The following is a 21606-nucleotide window of genomic DNA, read 5'->3' as shown; positions in this document are numbered from 1 at the left end:
CACTCACTTCACACCGTTGACTTGATATGAGCTGGATGGACGTAGAAAATTTTATTTTTCTTAAGTGACCATTCAACCCATGTCACATCAGTCAGTATAAAATGGGTGTAATAAAATGAGTGTGAGGAATAGATCTATTCAAATAGAAAATATCAGTTTGTCAAGAACTTAAAGGGGCATATGACTTGGATATTTAGCTGCAATTTCATTCTTTAGAAATAACTTGGCCTCTTGGAGATAGTGCTGAGGCCTGTTTCAGGTTCAAGTTGGATTTCAGTAAAGTAAGGAGCAAGCCAGAACATGGATTCATCTCATGCAGTTTCAGGCTATAGCATGAATTAATTTGAATATGCTACCACTTTTTCACTCCCAACATGATTGAGAAGTGGCCTTAAGAATTACTGCATATGAAACTCTACAGAAGATGTCTATGTACGCAGAGTAATACTAATAATGGAGGAAAATGGGATTACATTTTTCTAAGAGAGAGAAATGTACTGAAAAAATAAAATAATAAGGAAAAAAAAATTACACAAAAATGTTATCTACAAAACAGAAGAAATTCTTCATTTTGATACCAAATAGGAGAATCTTGTGTTAATTACAACATATGGTAATTTGCGCAGATAAAATAAAAATGAGATTACATTTAACTGTTAGAGAGAGAAAGAGAGAGAGAGAGAGAGAGAGAGAGAGAGCGGAAATGTACTGGAAATAAAAAAAAAAAAAAAAAAATACACAAAAATGTTATATACAAAACAGAAGAAATCCTCATTTTGAACTCTGCCACGATCGCTTTACTGTTGCTCTCCTCGCCATAGTATGCATGTGCCCCACTCGCTTCCAGGAATGGCCTTTTTTTTTTTTTTTTTGAACAACAGGAATGGCCTTTTATCTGAAAAATAATGATTAAAAAAAAAAAAACACAAAATTCAATGGACATATCACAACTCCATAATGCAATTTCCTCAAAAAAAAAAAAAAAAAAAAACTCCATAATGCAATGTGATAGAAACTACAACGGCCCACTACCGGGCATGAAAATTGACTGCAGCAACACCACCAACCAAGACTACGAAAATAGCACAAATTGTTCGTCCTACTAAGAAATGTTTCTTTGAAGAACGAATTCAAGAAAGAAAAGAGAGGAAAACAAAACTAACCAATTTCATCTTAACCTTACTAATTCCTCTGCAATGCTCCTAGTAGCTTTTAAAAGCTGGAAGCTTCTTGCATCATCAGATATTGCAGCTTCCAAGTTCAAAAAGAATTCCTTGTAACCAATACTTATATCTTCTAATTCCCCTGTCCGTCCTGGACGGAAGCACGCAGGAGTTCCCAACATGTTCTCTTGTGCTTTCTGTTCACAATCAATCAGCACTTCATCTAGCAACTGTTTTTTCCCTGATCTCCCTCCTGCCCTGCATCTTACCAAAGCTTCCAACCTGGAAGCCATGAAAGTGGCTCGACCAATACATGCTGAAGGTAGCTGAAAAACATGAGTGCCCACTTAACTTAAACAAGAGTCAATTATGTAACAAATGAGAAACTTAGGTCAGAATGATCCGAAATGTCAAAGCAATTGCAAAATAGGCTCCCCCTCATCATGTAAACACAGGAAATCCATTTTGATAATCTACCATATGGGGGAGAATATATACTTTGAATCACAACACAAAAGTGAGAGGAGAGGGAGGGAGGGACAGAGATCTCAAGTTACCTGTGCAAGCTGTGCAACCTTAAACCCAAAACTTCTCTCTGAAACACCAGTGACAAGCTTATATAGGTAAGTGACGTCTTCATGATCTGATTTTGAGTCCTTTATTTCCGATTCTTTATGTGAGGTCAAATATGAAACATGGTAGGCCTTGACAGAGCCTGGAAATTCAGTTATAATATCGGCAATTTTGGGGTAGTGGGTGACGAAGAGGACCATGCATCTTTTTTGCTCTAGCAGATAATGCAATGTAGCATAAGCAATAGCTACACCGTCGTGTGTACTTGTGCCTCTCCCAAGTTCATCAATGATAACCAATGAACGTGCTGTGCAATTGTGGAGTATATATGAAGCCTCATTTAACTCTTCTAGAAAGGTGCTTCTCCCTTGTTGGATACTGTCAGAAGCACCCATTCGGGTGTAGATACCATCTAGCACATGGAGTTTTGCTGATGATGCTGGTACAAAGGATCCGACCTAGAGGAATAGAGCAAAATTCCCATGAAGCAAACACCATTTTGTCAAACAAAAGCCATAAGAGGAAGATTTTGGAAATTACAAAAAATTATTCAACAATCAAAACAAGCTGAAGAGAATTCATAATAAATCTTATTTCAGAAAATAATGCAAATAAATACATAAATGAAGAACATAACCATAAAAGAGCCTAGAGAAAAAGAAGAAAATAACCTTAAAGAACTCAGCTTGATATCAAAACATCCAAATGGAGAGCACTTTCCCCAGGATGAATACTAGGCCTTCTTAGTAATGATAAAGTATTAGATTTATAAACACAGAGCACGGCTTCAACAATCCAAAAGCTAATATGAAACTTGAAATCTAAACAGGAAAACTCTACACAAATGTGCAGGTATGAAGACAAAAAGGAGAAAAGAAGACCGTATTTAGTTTCCACTTGGGCTCCGTTTGTTTCAACGTAAAAGCTTATTTCAAAAACGTTTCCAGTAATTTTCAGTATTTGGTGCGGACGAAAAATATAAGTCAACGGAAATGAATTTCAAAGTTAGCGAAAAATGAGGCATTTAGGGCTTAAAATGACTTACGCCTCATGTTAACACTAATGTGCTCATACTTTCTTATAAAAAATTCCCTAGAGCTCATTTTTTGTTCGAGAAGATACCAATTCTAGAAATCCTTCACCTCTTATATATATGTACACACACACATAAAAAAGTCAGATCCAAATACATACATATCAGCAAAAAACATATCATTCCAATCTGCCAATAACTACTACTACTACAAAAAAAGCTAAAGGTACAATCCAAACAATACCCAGAACCCAAATCTAGGAACACTAACAGTAAATCAGATCTAAACCCAACAAAGTTCGTAAAAAGTCAGATCCTAAACACATACATACCAGCAAAAGGCTTCATATATATATATATATATATATATATTACTAAGCTACCAAAATTTTCAAAATTTTACCATTTTCTTTATTAAGGAAAGGGTTAAATCCAAAATTGGTTAATGTGCTTTTGATGTTTATCAAATCAGACGTTGGTTTTTCAAAAGTGATAACATTGGTCATTGAGCTTTCAGGGCGAGAAAAATCACTCATTCCATCCACTTCTGTGCTGGGGTGGGTCACGAGGGACGCCCACCTTTGCGAACACCTGAGGGTGGGTCACAGGGGACCCCCCACACTTGCGAGACCACCTCTATTGCAGGGGGACAGACGGGAGGAGGTGGTCGAGAGGTGGTCGCCGGGGTGGGGGGTCCCCCATGACCCACCCTCTCCTGTGTTGAGGTGATCACAATGCGGAGGTGATCTGCTGGTTGCAATAGGAGGCGTAGACGTCAAGCCTGTCGTAGTAGACGTTGATCTTGTTATTGGGCTTTTAGGAGGGAGAAGTTTGAGGTGAGGAGATTTGGGGAGGATAGGTTGAAGGCATAGACAGTGGCATCCTAGAGGATAACCAGGGTTTGCTGGGTTGGAGGATGGTCTAGACGATGAGCATCGTCACCAAGACCATGAAGTTGAAGATGAGTATGCCAGCTTAGATTCGCTTGAAGATCTTTTGCCGCTTGTTCCTGTGGTTTCGTTTCCGCAATCCTCCCATGAAAGGGTGCGTCCAAGGGCATAGGGCTCCCCTGCGACCAACCCTAGCGCGGGAGAGGGTGGGTTGTAGGGGAGCCCCACCCCTGTGACCACCTCTGCAGGGTGAGGGTTCTGATACGTTCAGATTTTCCTAGGGCTAGGTGGCACTACCGTAGCCACCAAGCAACCCCAAGCCGGCTGGAATAAGGAGTTTAATTCTCCATATTTTATTTCCTTAGTATTTAGTTTAATAAGGAATGTATTTTCCATTAGTTATTTCCTCCTTAGTTTATTTTCCTACATTGTGTTATGACTGCTAGACCTAATGGTTATGTCTTATGACCTAGCCGTCATTTATTTAAGTGTAATCCTACTCATTGAATAAACATGCTGAATATTATGAAAACTTAGACCTTTTTGGTTGTTTTGGAGATCAAGGCTCTCTCGAAGTAGCCATTGGAGATCACGGCTCTCTCGAAGTAGCCCATATTCTTTTCTTTTGTTTCTTTTTATTATTTGATTGCATCAGGTTCCCCACCTTCGTAGGGGTGGGTTGCCGGAGAACCCCACCACCACTCGCAGAGGGGGATTTTCCCACCTCCATGCTTTCCTTCCTTAGGGGATATGCTGATATGGCAAAGATGTACAGACCGACCACTGATTTGGCAATGTGTGCTGATTTGACAATGCTTACATGGAGTTAGTACACGTTGCATAATGTAATTGGACAACCTGGTTCTCTAGTACAACTGGCAAACAACTCGATGGCGAAGTAGATGGATGGAGTGATTTTACATAGTTAGAAAGCACAATGACCAATTTTATCACTTTTGAAAATCCAAGTTTTGATTTGATAAATATCAAAAGCACAAGGACCGATTTTGGATTTAACCCTTAAGAAAATCAATTTATCCAGTTATTAAATTGATCTAAGAGGAAAATATACTTACTCGTTTCGAATTAACATCCCTATTGCATATGCACCCCCATACTACTATTTGTGACACTTCACCCCCTCCAACTACAACTTTGTTACAAAAGGATTTCTCCGTTAGTTGTTTGTGTTGAAATGGACAGAAAATAACACAGGTCACACACGTGCATATTTTAGATTTGAGAAGTCGAAATTGTCCTATGGTTGAAGCATTAAAAAAAGGGGGGGGGGTTAAAAAAAGGGGGGGGGGGGGGGGGGGGGGGGGGGTGGCCACCCTCTCTCTTGCAGCTTGGTGTTTGTTGTGGTTTAAGCCACCCTGTCAAGGGTTTCAAGGTGGCCAAACTATTCCTCAAAAACACGTGGTGGTGGTGGTGGTGGGGGGGGGGGGGGGGGGGGGGGGGGGTGGTGGTGTTGACCACCCTGCATGTGTTTCGGAAGTAGTTTGGCCACCCCCAAGGGTTTTGGAGTGGCTGTGGGTAAAAAAAAAATTGTTGCATTTTTTTTTTACATGCCTATGAGGGTAATTAAGTCAATTAAACATCTACAATTGGGGCATTTTTGCAATTTCAAGTCACAATTTTGCAAATAAAAGTCACATGTTCCATTTCCGTCTATTTTAACCACCAACTAATAGAAGGGTTTATTTACACCTAAATGGTAGTTGGTAGGGGTCAAGTGTCACAAATGGTAGTTTGGAAGTACAGGTGCAAAAGGATTGTCAGTTTGAGGGTGGTAAGTAAATTTTCCCCTTTAGTTTTCATTCTATTTTATTCGAATACAATTATTAAGGGTAAATTACACTTTTACCCCAAAACATAAAATCTTAACTGTACTTACACTTCCAAGTTACGACTTACTGCAACTAGGACCTATAAACTACCAAAATGTTTCGAGCTGCTACTTGTGTCAAATTTGGCTGTTATTTTAGATGGAAAACATAATGTGATTAAAAAAAAAAAAAAGAAAAAAAAAAAAGAAGAAGAAGAAGAAACAAAAATTGACGCATCTGTTTAGCTAAGGGGTGGCTGCGCCACCACCCCCTTTGCTATTTTAAGGGGCAGTGGCTCTGTTGTGGTAGGGGGGCCTTTCAATTATGGTAAGGGGTGGCCACAAGTTAACCTTTTTGTTGTGGTAAGGTGTGACCGCACGGCCACCTTTTCTATTACGGTAGGGGTGGCCACGTGACTTCCCCCTCTATTATAGTAAGCCACCCCCTTGTTCGATTCAATTTTTTTTTTTTTTTTTGTTAACCTGTCTGAAGCAGCTCATCATATGGCACAGTGGCAATTTCATAATTGATACTTGCAAAATGGAGGTAATTTGTAGCATAAACGTCTTTAACGCACGTGCTAGTCACGTGTGACATTTTCCATCTTAAACTAATAGTCAAATCTGATATAGGGGTAATTTGAAAGATTTTCATAGTTTATAGGTCTAAGTTGCAGTGAGTCTTAATTTGGAGGTGTAAATGCAAATGGGGTGGTAGTTTTTGGAGGAGGGAGCAAAGTGTAATTTACCCAATTATTAATTATTATTATTTTTTTTTATAAGCAATGTATATTTAATCAAAGTGCAGAGGGGCGCAACTCTATTACATAGGGAGTATATAAGAGAACTCCTAAAATTCAGAAAAATTAGAGACATTCACACTATTTCAAGCCACTTTCCATGTACAGGAACTATAGCATCATCTTCTTTATCTTTAGCAAAACACTCTCACGATCTTCAAAACTCCAAGCGTTCCACTCTCGCCAAAGACACCACATTAAACACAAAGAAGCCAACCTCCAGATTTGCAAAGCATGACGAGTTTCAAATTGTCCCCTCCAACTTCCCAACAAATTACTCATCTTTCGAGGCATAACCCAATCAACACCAAATAGCTGGAGAATCACATTCCACAATTCAATCGCAAATTCACAATGAAGGAATAAATGATCAATAGACTCTAGACTACCACACTTTTTACACATACAACAACACTCCATTACAATAACATTCATATTTCGTAAATTATCCAAAGTTAAGGTTTTCCCTAAAACCACAGTCTAAAAAACAAAGAACGCTACTCTTGGGGGCGCCTTAACTTTCCAAATACTCTTCCAATGAAGATTGGACAATATTAGATAATACGAGTTAACTTCAAATATTTTTCTTTTAGATGGAATCTAGCAAATTGAATCCTCGCCTCCATGCCTCACTCTTTGAGAATACATCTCAAACAACCCTAAAACTGCTTCAACCTCCCAATCATGCACCGGTCTAGTAAATATAATATTCCAATAAATGTTTCCATTCTGAGGCTGCATATTATCCGCCACCCACACATCCTTGCCACAAGCAATAGTGAATAATTTCGGAAATGAGACCTTCAAAGGTTACTTCCCACACCAAACATTATGCCAAAATAGAACACGAGATCCATTTCCTATCTCGTATCTCACATCATCAGCAAAACCGTCCTATGCCCTCCTTATACATTTTCACATGCCTACGCCATAACGCCCCCCAACCTCCTTAGAACACCAATCTCCACTCACACTATCATATTTGATACTCAGGACCTTTCTCCACAAAGCCTCTCTCTTCGTTGCATCCTCCACAACCACTTCTCCAAACGAGTTCAGTTAAACTGAATCATATTTTTCACCCCCAAACCTCTTGATGTTAATGGAGTACATATAGTCAACCATTTCACCATATGGAACTTAAATTCATCACCAACACCCCCACCCCACCCCCCCAACACACACACACACACAAAGTTCCTCCATAGTTTTTCCAATCGATTACCCACTTCTACCGGAATAGGGAAAAAGGAAAAGTAATACGTTGGCAAACCCGATTATTAATTATATGAGGTTATATAAAAATATTAATGATTTTCAGCGCAAAACAAACGTTAGAAAATATTTTCATGCTCATTTTCAAAGTGTTAGCCAAATACTATAAAATCAGTAGTTTTCACTAAAAAATGTTTTCAATCAAAAATATTTTCCATCAGTAGTTTTCACTGGGTGTTAAAACTTTAAAAATATTTCCCTTTTAAGTTTTAACACCCAAATCATAAATAGTATATATGGTAGTTGGAGACTGATTGTACCTGAGCCATGATAGCAATGAGAGCAACTTGGCGAATGTAGCAACTCTTTCCACCCATGTTGGGTCCAGTAACAATCTGACAATACTCTCCGTCTGCATGCAAATTTGTGTCATTTGGAACGAAATTGTCTTGTAATGTAGTTTCCAAAACCTGGTCAAAAGTAATAAGCCGTAAGCAGGAGGCCATATCCCAAAACAAAAACACCCCCATATCCTCAAATCACATGTCCAGAATGGCAAGTTCAACATGTGATCTAGAGGGTAGGTAGAAACTGGGAAAACACTTCTCTGAAAAGAGAATAGGTCATTGTGTCTCTTCCAGCGGGGGGGAGAGAGAGAGAGATTTTGCCAACATCTAACGGAAGGGCTAAATTACAATGAATTGATAGTTTGGAGGAGTCAAGTGTCATAAATGGTAGTTTAAATGTGTTTTTGCAGATGATATGTTAGTTTGAGGAGGTAAGTATTTTTTCTCCAACAAAATATTGTTGCAAAACATCTGCTTGACCCATATCAACATGTATGAAAAAGTTGCCATTATCTACCCCCAATCTTCATAAGCTAGTTTCACTCAGAAAAATGAGAACCATGGCTAGAACTATTGAATTTTCTTTCATCTTAATTTTGATGTAAATAAGCACTTTTATCTATATATTCAGTAGCCCCACTACTAAGAAATCTTTAGAATTGGAATGTGAACACTAGAACACTATTAAGATCTCCCAAGGAATAAAATCTAATGTTTCTAAATAATGATCTATATTTTGGAATCCCAATGCTTTTCACACATCAAATGATAGAGAAATTGACTCAACACAAAACATTATTGTAACACCCAGTCATACCCAAAGCACTGAGATTAGATAAAGAGAGCCTCTCATCAAACAAGTTGAATGACTTTGTACATTCAAAACAGGATGTAGCTCAAAGGAGTACTGCTAGAAGTCCCTCTTATGTTCATCTTGTGTCCCTCTAATAATTATATAGCTTTTAAAATCACCATTGGACTTGTGATTGATCACTATTGAATTTTTATCAAATTGTGATTTTAAAAGCCACCACATTTTTGGAAGGACACAAGAGGAACTTCTAGAATTACACAGCTCAAAGACTACAATACCTTGATTGAGGAGAAATATATTGTCGTATACAATAACATCAGTTCAACAGATTCAATGTTAAATCAATAAGATAACTCAGAAAAACTTACTAAGTTTCACAAACTTACAGGATGACGACCAGAATGGATATCTATCTGAACAGGTTCGTCTTCATAGACAAAAACTGGGCGAACATAGTCCTGCAACAGATTAATTTAGAGGATTACATAACCATATAACATAAAGTTTTTAGTCACAGATATAGTGGAAGATTTCACACCCCGTCCCTAAATGATTTTCAGTATGGCAAAACAAAAATTGTAATAACTACAAATAAATGCTTTTCCACTGACTCATTCATATTAACTGTAATAAATGGATAAGGGTTATTGTGGCAAAATTCAAATTTTATTTAACAAAATTTTTACGGTAGACAAAACTTCTGGACATCCTGAAAGGGATATGTGGACTATAATTTAGGGACAGGAGGTAATTATTTCTCCAAGAGTATACCTTATTTCTAGAAAGAATGGCAAGTGAGTGCAGACAATCCAAAGTAGCTAGTGCTTGAACAGCAGCATGGAACTCGGCATAATATTTACTGAATCCCCTTAGAAAGCTATCCCAAGCAGCTCGACAGGCAATAGTTAGCTTCTCATTTGCCAGGGATAACTCGTCTAAAGCAGTCAATACTTCAGGTGGGTGATAGCGTATTGTTTTTTTCGTGCTATTTACTTTAACCCAATTCAAAGGTACCTTTACATCTAAGGGAAACTGCAGCAAAGCTACACCAAGTTAGGTATACCAACAAGTGCTGCAGATGAAATTAAAATCATCAAGCTATATTTTTCAAGGGAAATAATCAAAAGTAAGGCCAAGCATGTCTGCAAAACATAAAAACAAGGGAGCATGGCCAATAACAATGTATAACCAATCGATATATGCATAAAGAAAAAGAAAAAGATAAAAAAAAAAGAAAAAAAAAAGAAAAAAAAAGAAAAAAAGACATTAATGTAACAATATTTGAAGTCACTAGAGTTTGATCTAAAAAGCAAAGCTATTACCAGTTTCATATAACTTAAGCATTAACATTACCCACATCTTGCTATACAAACTATGGTCCAATACTTGTAGTAAAGACGAGCGTCCATTGTATCATGTGAAACTTATTTCAAAGCTTAACAAACCTTTATGTAAAAAAATATATAACAAAGCTAGACATTCAACAAACAACCAAAAAAGAGGTGAGAAAACAAGAAAAACCAAAGAAACAAAACGCAAACACCACCACCAACCAAAAAGCACGAAAAACAAAATAAAAACTCATTAACTTATTTTTGTGTTGAATAATAATAGAAGCATACACCTTCAGATTAACCAAATTGAGCCTTGGAAACACCCACCCCTCCCCCCCCACCCCCCAAAAAAAAAAAAAATGGGATTGTGGAAAATAAACTAGAAACAACTGCTACATTAGAATACATGAACACCTATTAGTAGATGTAACAACTCAAACACCTGACTTTAGGGGCCCTCTAAACTATTTGAGGAAGAAAGAAAATTGCACTCAAAGTACAAAATAACTAACTTTGGAGTAAAAAGATAGGTGGAATCTCAAACAGAAACAGACATCTATAACTTGCATTGGGAATTTTAATTACATCAAACAATTTCCAGGCTGAATTTCAACTCAACTACCTCTATCAAATGTGTTATTCCAGACACACTCATGAATTCCAACTTGCGCATTCCAAGCCGATTGCGATACAAATCAATCAGAGAATCCAATTTCTCCTTTGCCAGTTGAAGCTCTTTCCGGGCTTTAGCAACCTATGCATAACAAGGCATGTCAAGATCGCATGAGAGAGAGAGAGAGAGAGGGGACTGGAATTCAGATGATGAAACCCTTTGTCCATAGTACAAACCTCAGGAAATTCACCGTTAGAAATGATAAATAAATTTTGTAGATCCCTTTGTTCAGCTGCTTCTTTGTTAAGGGTAGAAAAAAGTTTCGCAGCATTGCCAATTACACTGGATGATGAAGCAGCCAAAATCAACTTTCTCAACAGTTCGGAGCACACAGCCTTTGCTTTCATATTCTTGACATTGTTCTCTCCTTCAATATGAAGTTGCTGAAGTTGTTTTCCAGCATATAAAATAGCTTGAATAACTGCAATGAACTGTAACATCCAATCATGCAAAAACTATCAGCATGCTATATAGGAGGCATGAGAATTGACTCCAACAATCAATTAGAACTTGAAGATGAGGGAAAAAATTTGTATTCTTGCAGAATTGATTCTAGCTGTGACATATAATATGATTTAAAACTGATTTGAATAATGTAAGACCAACATTCTAAGCCAATATGATATTCTGAATTGATGAAGAATGAATACCTTCCTTACAGAATATCACAAAAAAGAACACCAGTACTAATTCATTCAATTATCCATTTATTATCTTTTCAACAGCAAAACTTTGACCTTCAATAGAACTAGATCCCACCTAAATCACTACAAGGACTGCACATAAGTAAATGCTTCTAAAGTTGATCAGAAAGCTAACAGCATTAAACAGTATAAGATCGAGATCTTTCAACACTAATTTGAAGATTGTACTAACTAGGTGAGCATAGCATGTAGCTGCCCAATCCAAAGAAGTAAATGAGCATGCACTTGCATTAAGAAGGTTTTATTTTCTTTGTTTTGTGTGTGTGTGTGTGGGGGGGGGGGGGGGGGATGTAAGACGCGAAAATAGGAGTATCAACTTTCGGTTGGTTTTAGTTGGGGTGAGGTTAGAAAATAACTTCTAAGGAATTAGTACTAGAATCATTGACCAGAAAGACAACATATAAATTGTTTATATGTTGATAAAAGTATAGCAATAAACATTTATAGAGAAATACAAGTAAAGCAATACACATTGATAAAGCAAAGGATAAGCATTTATTACCTCAGATGGGGTGGCAGTCCGATGGAAGATTCTTGTTATTCCACGTTGAATATCAGGCGACCTTCCCAAAGTCGTCAAAACCGAAGAAAGTAAATAATTAAACTCAGGTTGTACAATTGTTATATCAGAATCCTCCCCATCTGGCCCTCCAATATTTTGTGAAGCTCTAGAAGACCCCATCGATTCTGCAATCTCAGAAACAGCATCAAGGCGAGCAGAAATCATGTTTCTATCACATAAAGGGTGAGTTACCTGTATCATGCGATAGAACTATCAAATACTGGAGAAAGAGAATTTCAAGCAAAGTACATCAGAATCACATCCACCCCATACCCAGTGCCTAAGAAGCCTTGAACCGAATATAGTCAGAGTATGATTCATTGACTGCAGCAAGGAGCCAGACTCAGAACCATCATTGTTATTCTTCAAAACCTAAAGACAATGGACACAGTTATCTAGTGTGAGAAAAAGGTATAAAATTGAATATTCCTAATGAGGAAAAATAAAATCAAAAGAAGCTGTTCTAGCTTCCGGGAGATATAAAATGCATTATGAATATATCATGTTAATAAAGTTCTGCAAGGCTCGGAAAAAGTTAATAATAATAATAAAAGCCAACTCATGTTTCTACTCTATTTTCATTAATAATAATAATAATAATAGTAGTAGTAATAATAATAACATTCTTCAAGAATCCTTTCAAAATTCCTCAGAATTTTTTCCTGCAGGAAGTTCATTATTCCTCTGACTAGATATAAGTTATCCTACATTGGAGAGACGACGCAGAATTGCTGCTGCCAACTCAACCATGTGGACTACAACAATTGACAATAAAGTCATAAAACATCAATGCTGTCAGTGCAACATCTGAGTTGCAGTAAGCCTTATTCCAACTAACTTAGGGTCAGGTTTATGGATTGAAGTATGGACCATTGGGGTTGAGATGATTTACCACTGGCCCTCAACCCAAAATTAACCCTTATTGAAAGTTCCTGTCCAATGGTAGCAGCCCAGCGGCAGAGGTGCCAAACATTATGCTGGCTCAGCACTATTGGCAGTTTAGAATATCACAATACAAGTTTTATTCAAAATTCACCAAGCAAAAAACTTTTAAGCATACAAAAAAATAGTCAATTACCTCCAATTGTTGAAGTGCATTTGCTGAGAGGGTCATCTCTGTGTTGCTTGAGAAGGGCCTAAATGAACCTCCTAGGCACAAAATTCTTTCAAAACCAAATTGTTTTAGATGACGAATGGTTAAGGCCAATGCTTGGACGGCCAAATCTGGCACGTTCATAATTCCCTTTAAAACCAAAATAGCATGGTGTAAAAAGATGACAATAGCGTTATGAAGAGAAAAAATAAAGATATAATCACATTTTTCTTTTATAAAAAAGGAAGCAATATGAAAAATTTGCAGCAGACGGACGACACATAATTTAACTAATCCATGAGGATAAAGTTATCTGGAGGTTATTCAACTAAAACAGGATCTGCTAAAGGAGCAGTTGCCGGTTAAAGAGTGTTATGCATGCCCAGTGGTTCTATATAGCTTGGTGCATGAAGAAAAAAATGTAAATAATACCATACCTCAATTGTCAAGTGATGGCTTCCCTGCTCTGCGACCTCTGTGTTTTGTTTTGGATGATCTGCTAAACTATCTTCACTCATGACCTCAAATAAAGACATCACTTCAGCAAGTGCACCACCATCTTTGAAGCACTCTCGCGAGGCATGCTCCACACGGACATTTGAGGCAGGTCCGGCATAAGCAAGTAAGGGCTAATTACAGAAGTTCCCAATAATATTAGGCAAGTCCAACTTGGAGGCCAGGAAAATCACAAAGCAATAGATAAACAAGCCTCGTAACGAAAATGACAAATCGCATCATTCATAGACAAAAATGATATAAACGTACAATGGAAATGCAACAAGAGTACTGAAGCCCTTAACTAATATCAGCAAAACCCAGCACTGTACATTTCTCAAACATGGGCAAATATATGTTTCATTTCTTCTATAACACAAACTTTTATTATCATAACTACAAGGCTACCTTCTCTGTTTTCTTAGAGAGAGGCTCCCCAAGAAGCAACTCGGCCGGAGACAAGCTCAAAACCACAGCCTCAAGCCCGCTCCTCATAAAATTATCGTTGAACTCCGCATAAACCACATCCCCGGTAGATATCTCCACCGCAACCATCCCAATTCTCACATCAAACTGACTCTCCACTCCACACTCCAAATTCTTTTCCAATACACACTTCTCCACCACACACATCAAATAATTACTCTCTCCCCCACACCCCTCCTCTCCTCCCCCCACATCCTCGGCAGCCTCCAGCGTCGCCTTTGTGTACAATGCCGATAATCCCCGGCAAAACGGGCCCAACCGATTCGCCCCGTGCGCCTTAATGGTCGCGGTCTCGGTCTGCTTCACCACACCAACCTTATACCCAGCACTCACAAGCCTCCTCACATGGACATTTAGTCGAAAAGTTGGCACGCTAGCCGTCATAAAATTGTGATCCAAATGGGCATAAATCCCCAACACCCTCGCGGCAATTTCAGCATCTTCGCCGAAAAAACGGTATTTGTAACCAACTTCCACCATCAAAAGAACATCTGGGTATTTGTTCTTTAGGTCCACTACTTGTTGTTCTAAGGGGGTGTATTTGGTCGGGTTTGGGTTTGGTTTTGGGTTATGAGTGGAAGGTTCTGGAGGGGTTGGGCAAGGCTCTAGAAGTTTGTGGAGGAATTTTTGGTGGAGGGAGGGGTTGGGGAGAGGGGGAATGGGATTGTGGGTGTGGGGGGAGAGTTTGGGAAGTTTTGGGGGTTTGGGATTCCGGGAGGAGAGTTGGGAGGTAAGGAGGCGTTTGGAGGGTGAGAAAGTGACTGTGGCTGAGATTTTGGGAGGTGGGGTTGGTGGGTTTGGGAGAGAGGGTTGCGGGGTTGAAGAAGGAGGAGGAGAAGGGGAAGGGCTCGACGGGGTTTTAGGTTTTGAAGCAAAGAAGCGGGAAATCACTTGCTGTTTTTGCTTGCCCATGACGGTGGCGGAGGTGGAACCGTGGAAGCGAAGCCAAATTATTTAGAGATCGTTTCTTGATTTGGCGCGCTTCATTCTGGACTTTCGCCGCATTCCACAAATTAAATGAAGATGTCTGCTTCTTTTAATTTGTTTGGGACTCGGGTTTTGGCTTGGGCGGACCGTTGTTATGCATTTTAGCTGATCTCGCAATATTATGCAATTTAGCTAATTAAAAAGCAGTACTTTCAACTTTATCTACTTTTTTTTTTTTTATTATTCTATATTTTCTTTAAATAATATATATATATATATATATATATATTTTGTTTTCTTAAAGCATCAAAAGAGAAATCACTGTAGCAAAAAAAGAGAGAGAGAAATAATTAAAAAATAGTTCATAAGCTATAATAACATATCAAAAAGCAAAATATATGTTTTAGACAAAGAGAAGCCAAGTTGTTGGACATAATTTTTGTCAAATATTAGCTAAATATACACAATAAAAAAGTTTTAGAGCATATGTTAGAGATGCTTATAAGGATCCGACTTTACGTCATGTAAATAACAAAACTGGACATCTTTTATTATGGATTTTGACGGTCACGATTTAATCTTATACGAACAATGTTTTGGCAAACTTGATGCGTTGGGCAAAAATAATGACATTTTTATTTAATAACTATCCCACAATATTAACTTGACAATTCAAATTAATTTTTAGATTTTTATTTTTTAATAATGATTGATCCAAAAGTTGATTGGTACTGGCATATTAGCATTATAGAATAACCGTAAAATAAAAATGTAATTTCTAACATAACCCTTGCTTTTAAGAGTAGCGCGGGAATGGGGTCTCATTTTCTTACATTTTCTCAACAACTGAATGGAGAAAAGAGAATGAACCCATTGGAGCTTCTTTTCGATTTATTGGGTGAGAGCACTGAGATAAGCATCGAGGTGTTGTGAGAACTTGAGCTTGTGTCATTTTGATGGAAAACAATCCAAGTAAAATAGCATTTGAGAAAAACACACTAAGCCCACGAAGCTCAAACTTAATTGATTTCACTTTAAACAATTATAGTTGCACTCTAATTTATATTTTTTATTTAATCAATTAATCCCATATACTATACTAATATTTAATACACTATATCTTATCATTGAGTGCCAAATTTAATCACATAATTATTCATGTTTTTGTGAAATCTTATTTCACCATGTACTTAATTATTTTAGCAACTCTCACTAAAATGCTCTGGTTAGAGACTAAGAATAATTATTTCCATTAATGCTCCATTTGTTTCGACGTAAAATAATTTATGTTGTAAAATATTTTCGAAGAAATCATTTTTCAGAAAAATCATATTTAATCACATAATTATTCATGTTTTTGTGAAATCTTATTTCACCATGTACTTAATTATTTTAGCAACTCTCACTAAAATGCTCTGGTTAGGGACTAAGAATAATTATTTCTACTAATGCACCATTTGTTTTGACGTAAAATAATTTATGTTGTAAAATATTTTCGAAGAAATCATTTTTCAGAAAAAATGATTTTTCTGAAAATATTTTTCAGCGTTCGGCTTGCATGAAAAAATCACCAACGGCGAAAAACAGAATCTGGCAACTTCCGGTCACCGTCGTCGGATTCTAGCTGTACTAGCCGGAATCCAGCCAGATTTGTCAGACTTCAGCCAGAATCTGGCTAGATCCAACTGGTCTCCGGCTGCATTGGCCGGAATCCGACCAGATTGGCCAAATCCGGAGTCCTGCCAGATTGGCCAGATTCAGCCACAATCTGGCATAATACGACTCCAGTTCTGGCCAATATGGCCGGACTCCTGCTGTATGACCGGAATTTGGCGAAATCCGGCCAATTTGACCGGAATCTGGTCCGTCAGAATTTGGCTATGGCAGCCGGGAGTCACCGGATTCCTACAAAAATTTTTAGATTCCGACACCGACCGTTTGCCGGATTTCGATGATAGTCGACTGCTTGAGCTTGAAGCTCTACTCCGTCGTTTAAAATAAGGTCGACTGCATATGTCGTTTGGAAAAAATAAGCGTAAATCATTTTTCGAAAATTAATTAAGCATTTTTTGTCAAACATAAATCATTTTTCGGTTGACTATTATTTTCGCCCCTACCAAAAACCGAAAAATGCCGAAATCATTTTCCATAAACTATTTTACGCCCAAAAAAAACATAGCATCAATTAATTTTCACATTTTATTCTTTGTTTTCTTTATTTACACTTTTTTATTTTTGAAAGGTATTTACACTTGATATGTTTGGAAAGCTTTTTGTTGCATCGTCTACTGGTTGTAACTTTGTATGCTAGCTAATTATTTTTATTGTTTGCATCCATATGCGCCTAATAAACCCCTTCCCCTCCCCTCCCCTCATTTTTATCTTGACGTCCACCTGTCCCTGTCCCCTCCCCAAGCTTTTGGCAGGCGTCCATCTTGGACAGGCCTAATATTTTTTATTTTTCTTCCCATTTTACCCTTGCCATGAAAAGTGCATAGTTTTTCAAGTTGTGAAAAAGCAAGGGTAAAATAGGATCTTTCGCCAACATAAAATGCTTCTCCAGCAGACAGCAGTCTGCTACATGGTCATTTACCGACAAAAAGTGCCTGGGGAAGGGGACAGGGACAGGTGGACGTCAGAAAATATGGGGGGAAGGGAGGGAAGGGGTTTATTAAACAGGCCTAATATGTTACCATTTACATGAATTGTTGTAATGGGTGTTATAAACATTAACTTTTTAACAGTTGGTCATTAAAGTTCTTTGAAAGTTTTATCATTTGATATTATCTTCATTAGTTTTTGTGTGAAAGAAAAAAAAAATGTCGGCTTATAACAGTTGGTTATTAAAATGTTTATGGCTTCAAACGTTTGGTCATAACATGCATTAAACGGTCATAACATATATATATATATATATATATAGTTTACTAAAGAGTTTATTTTTAATTATTTCTTTGCTTCCCAATCAAGGACGGAACCATAAAGTATTTTGAGCAGGGCCAAGGCATTTTTGACAAAAAAAAAAGGAAAAATTAAACAAAAGAAATTATACAAAATAAGTGTTTCATAATACATCAAATTTTAGTAAAACCACTTATCAAAATGCAACCGTCGTTTTTTTTGAATCCCGAAAATAATCTATGATTGAATCTATACTAATTGTTGCAACAACTTCTCTTTCGATGTACACCATTAGAGAATCCGTCAGAAACTCGTCTTCAATTTTGTTGCGAAGCTTAGTTTTGACAATATTCATGGTTGAAAATGCTCGTTCTGTAGTTACGGTAGAAATGAGAAAAGTAAGAACAAGTACAATAACTCAAAAAACAAGTTGGTAGATAGTTGATTTTCTGGTACTAACCAACCATTAGCACAGTTCATAAATATTTGACAGTGCTTGGAAACTCGAATGTTAAACTAATTATGCTTATAATGGTTAAGTTCTATTTCTAACTGTTCATTTTCAAGACCTTTAAAGTCTACCAACTGACAAATATCATCAATTCTAAAAGATTCACATGTGGCTCGAGGATCAAGAGCCGAGTCGAGAATAAGCAACTCTACCACATGCTCACTAAACCGGCGATTTAGTTCTTGCAATTGAGAATCTATTGAGGCACAAAAAATATCGACTTGATAATGTTGCTCAATTGTAAAGTCGGCTTGTTGATGCATGGCGAGCTCGACTTCATCTCTCAACATAACGAGCATTCATATATGGGACATCTATATTTCGTTTCTCGCAAAATAACTTCACATTGGTAAGTAAATCATCCCATTTATCATCTCTATATTGTTGGATATATGCTTTAGTGGATGAAACAAGATGCATAATACTTAAAATGTCTTGAGATTTTGATTGCAATTCTTAACATAGATGATCAGTGATCTGCATCGTTTCTTTCATGAGATGCAAGATGAAGACAAATTCAAATGAAGTCATTACTTGTAAACTGAATTTGCTTATGCTCATTAGGAAGAAGTAGCTCCCACATCAATAGTTTTAAGAATAACTTCACAAGTTGGACTAAAAATTTTGATCAAGCTAGAAACCGATCTCAAGTGAGAACTCCAACGAATATCTCCAGCCCGTTGTAAAGTACTAATTTGATTAATTCCCCTTCCACTCTCAATCTCATCAATTTCAATCAGGTAAGCAATTTCAACAGTTTGAACAATCCGCAATTCTTCAAATCGATTGCATGAGGCACAAACAATATTGACAATAGAACTCAAATTACTAAAAATTGATGAACATGAATAACTTCTTTTGATGCTGCCACTGATGCCAATTGCAAACGATATGCGAAACAATGAATATAGTAGGCATATGGACAATCATTTGAAACCAAAGCTTGCAATCCATTCCACCCATCTCCCATGTTACTTGCACCGTCATATCCTTACCCTCGAATATTTTCAATAGCTAACTTATGTTGAGACAATACAAAATATATACCCTTTGTAGGGTTAATGCCGTAGTATTAGAGAAATGAACAAGCCAAGAAAAAAGTTCCCGCACAAAACTATCTTTGTCGACAATTCTTAAAACTATAGTCATTTGCTCATTCATTAACTCATCACGGGTTCATCAATAATTATACAAAACTTTGTATTACCAATTTCTTTGCAAATTGCCTCATTCAATTTGGTTGAAAAAATATGTAAAATTTCTTTTTGTATCATTGGTGATGTATAAAATACATTTTTTTGAAGCTTTAGCTATCACTTCAGCAATCTATTTATTATATAAAACCATCAAATTCAATATTTCAAGAAAATTTCTACAATTCGTTGAATCCACACTTTCATTTCGACCTCAATGCAACACCTTGAAATGTAAGCACTTGAACAACATCAATTGAGACTTTTAACTGCAGTCGATTGTTTGCAATTTGTTCATAAGTGAAATTTTCAAACACATTTTGTATGTGTTGAGACTGGTTTCTAAAGTCCTAGTATGACCTCTCAGCAATTCTATGAAATGAATTAGGATCTTTTCCTATATGATTGAGAAAAAACACAATTTTTTCTATTTCTAACTTTCTTCCAACTCTTGAATCCATCTATAGTGAATACACATTACGTAGGATGCCAGATGGCGTATTAAAGAGAAAGCATGGTAGACAAAATGTTTCATCTTTATCGCGTGAATATTCAAGTCATGAAAGAAATAGATTGAACTACAAAGGTTGAAAGCTACGAAGATGATTTTCATCTCTAGATTTTGGGTATTTTGGGAAGATATATTGGTATGGACCAGCTTTAATGTAAGCTCGTCGAATTTTATCTTGTTGATTAACATTATACTCTCATATCTGACAAAGTAATTCAGGATCAAACTCCAATGAACTAATATCAAATTCATTTTCGTCATCTCTTTGAGATTTTTTAGAAGAATTTTCAAAAACTACAATATCAGAAGTTGGCGATGATGCATCACCAACATTGGCATTTAAACTTTGTGCATTTTTTTCTTTTGAAAAAGTCAACTCTTGTATTTGACTTTCTCATCATCTACAAATAAATTTATATGGTTATATTGGAGTCTTTAAAAAAGTAAGGAAAAATATTTGTAAGTTAGCAATTAACAAATTCACATAAAGAGACAAAACTCAACCCAAATCACAATATGACAAATTAACAATGATTCTACTTTCACACTTTTTTTAAAAGGTTAAAACTTTCTCAAATTTCAACTATCACTTTAAACATTATCATTAACAACACAAATTATCAATTTATCATCCACACAATCACTTTCACTGTTCTCACAATTCACGAGTTAGTGGACAGAGTCAGGACAAAGGACTAGTGATTAGTGTATTCTATATTCACATTTCATGAGTGAAAAGTTAGTGCATAGTGCCTAGTGGACTAGACCAACGGTGATGGACACCACGACTGCAGCCTGCAGGACATGGACTCTTCTTGAGTCTTCTAGACTTTATTTTTACTAGGAGTTGTTCAACTTATTCTGTAATCACTTTATTTCAAATTTTTAATGATTTTTAAAAAATAGATAACTTCTAATTAACCGTGTGTGTGTGCACAATGTGTAACAAAATAATGTAAAAGTGGAATTTAAATGACACAAGTATTTTGTTAACGAAGTGGAAACTTAATGAAGAGAAAAATCACTCCGGGGTAGCCAAACCCAAGATATCCACTATTCAGAAGACAAAGTTAGTTACAAAGCAATAGCACTCACATACCCCTGATGCAGTGGTTGTACCTTGAATTCTAACGCATAACCCAATGCGAACACCTCCCAACTAAGTCACCTACTTGAAGGGGTCTTCAATGAACTCCTTTACCTTAGGGCTCCTCTCTAAGATAGACTTCAACTGTAGCACAGCAACAACACACAATTGCAACAGCTTGAGAGCGAGCAGATCAGCATAACAACTCTTACAAATTATATGCCTAGATGCCTCTATTTATAGGCTACAGAATACCTAAATCGAGTCTGAATCGATTTTCCCTAAGCGGCGTTCGGACGGTATTTGAGAGCGTCCGGACGACCAAATGTGCAACCAACTTTCCAAATTCGTTGATATTCTTTCCTGAATGAGGTTGCGTCTGGACGGTTGTACTCTTGCTGCATGCAATTTTCATAATAAGGACTAGGCGACCAGACAATGTAAACTGACGTCCGGACAGTTGAAA

General features: G+C 37.0%; 1 protein-coding gene across 2 annotated transcripts; it reads right to left on the bottom strand.

The window, feature by feature from the left end:
- Window positions 1-539: 539 nt before the first annotated feature.
- LOC133861759 (DNA mismatch repair protein MSH3) lies at window positions 540-15083 on the bottom strand. Of its 2 annotated transcripts, none has more exons than XM_062297557.1 (13): window positions 13933-15083; window positions 13467-13658; window positions 13015-13179; window positions 12210-12308; window positions 11877-12128; window positions 10847-11101; window positions 10620-10751; window positions 9435-9695; window positions 9050-9121; window positions 7823-7972; window positions 1721-2194; window positions 1164-1489; window positions 540-895 (listed from the first exon to the last, which is right to left on the bottom strand). In XM_062297557.1, exons 1-12 carry the CDS (start codon window positions 14920-14922, stop codon window positions 1169-1171), a joined length of 3363 nt encoding a protein of 1120 aa, XP_062153541.1. In that variant the 5' UTR covers window positions 14923-15083; the 3' UTR covers window positions 540-895; window positions 1164-1168. The 2 variants fall into 2 exon arrangements, with proteins under 2 accessions (XP_062153541.1, XP_062153542.1); XM_062297558.1 differs by having other exon boundaries at window positions 1179-1489.
- Window positions 15084-21606: the final 6523 nt, after the last annotated feature.

The sequence above is a fragment of the Alnus glutinosa genome, chromosome 2 (genome assembly GCF_958979055.1).
Source record: "Alnus glutinosa chromosome 2, dhAlnGlut1.1, whole genome shotgun sequence".
In the NCBI taxonomy this organism is placed as follows: domain Eukaryota; kingdom Viridiplantae; phylum Streptophyta; class Magnoliopsida; order Fagales; family Betulaceae; genus Alnus; species Alnus glutinosa.
Note: the sequence above shows the minus strand (reverse complement) of the source record. Positions and strands in the feature narration are given on the sequence as shown.

What these genes read in the sequence shown, in the direction of transcription:
- LOC133861759 (XM_062297557.1), bottom strand. Translation starts at nt 14,922, where the DNA reads ATGGGCAAGCAAAAACAGCAAGTGATTTCCCGCTTCTTTGCTTCAAAA. An exon ending in TCTCTAAGAAAACAGAGAAG is followed by an intron (nt 13,659 to 13,932) that starts GTAGCCTTGTAG and finishes TTCTGTAATTAG; the next exon opens with CCCTTACTTGCTTATGCCGG. An exon ending in CTAACGGTGAATTTCCTGAG is followed by an intron (nt 10,752 to 10,846) that starts GTTTGTACTATG and finishes TGTTATGCATAG; the next exon opens with GTTGCTAAAGCCCGGAAAGA.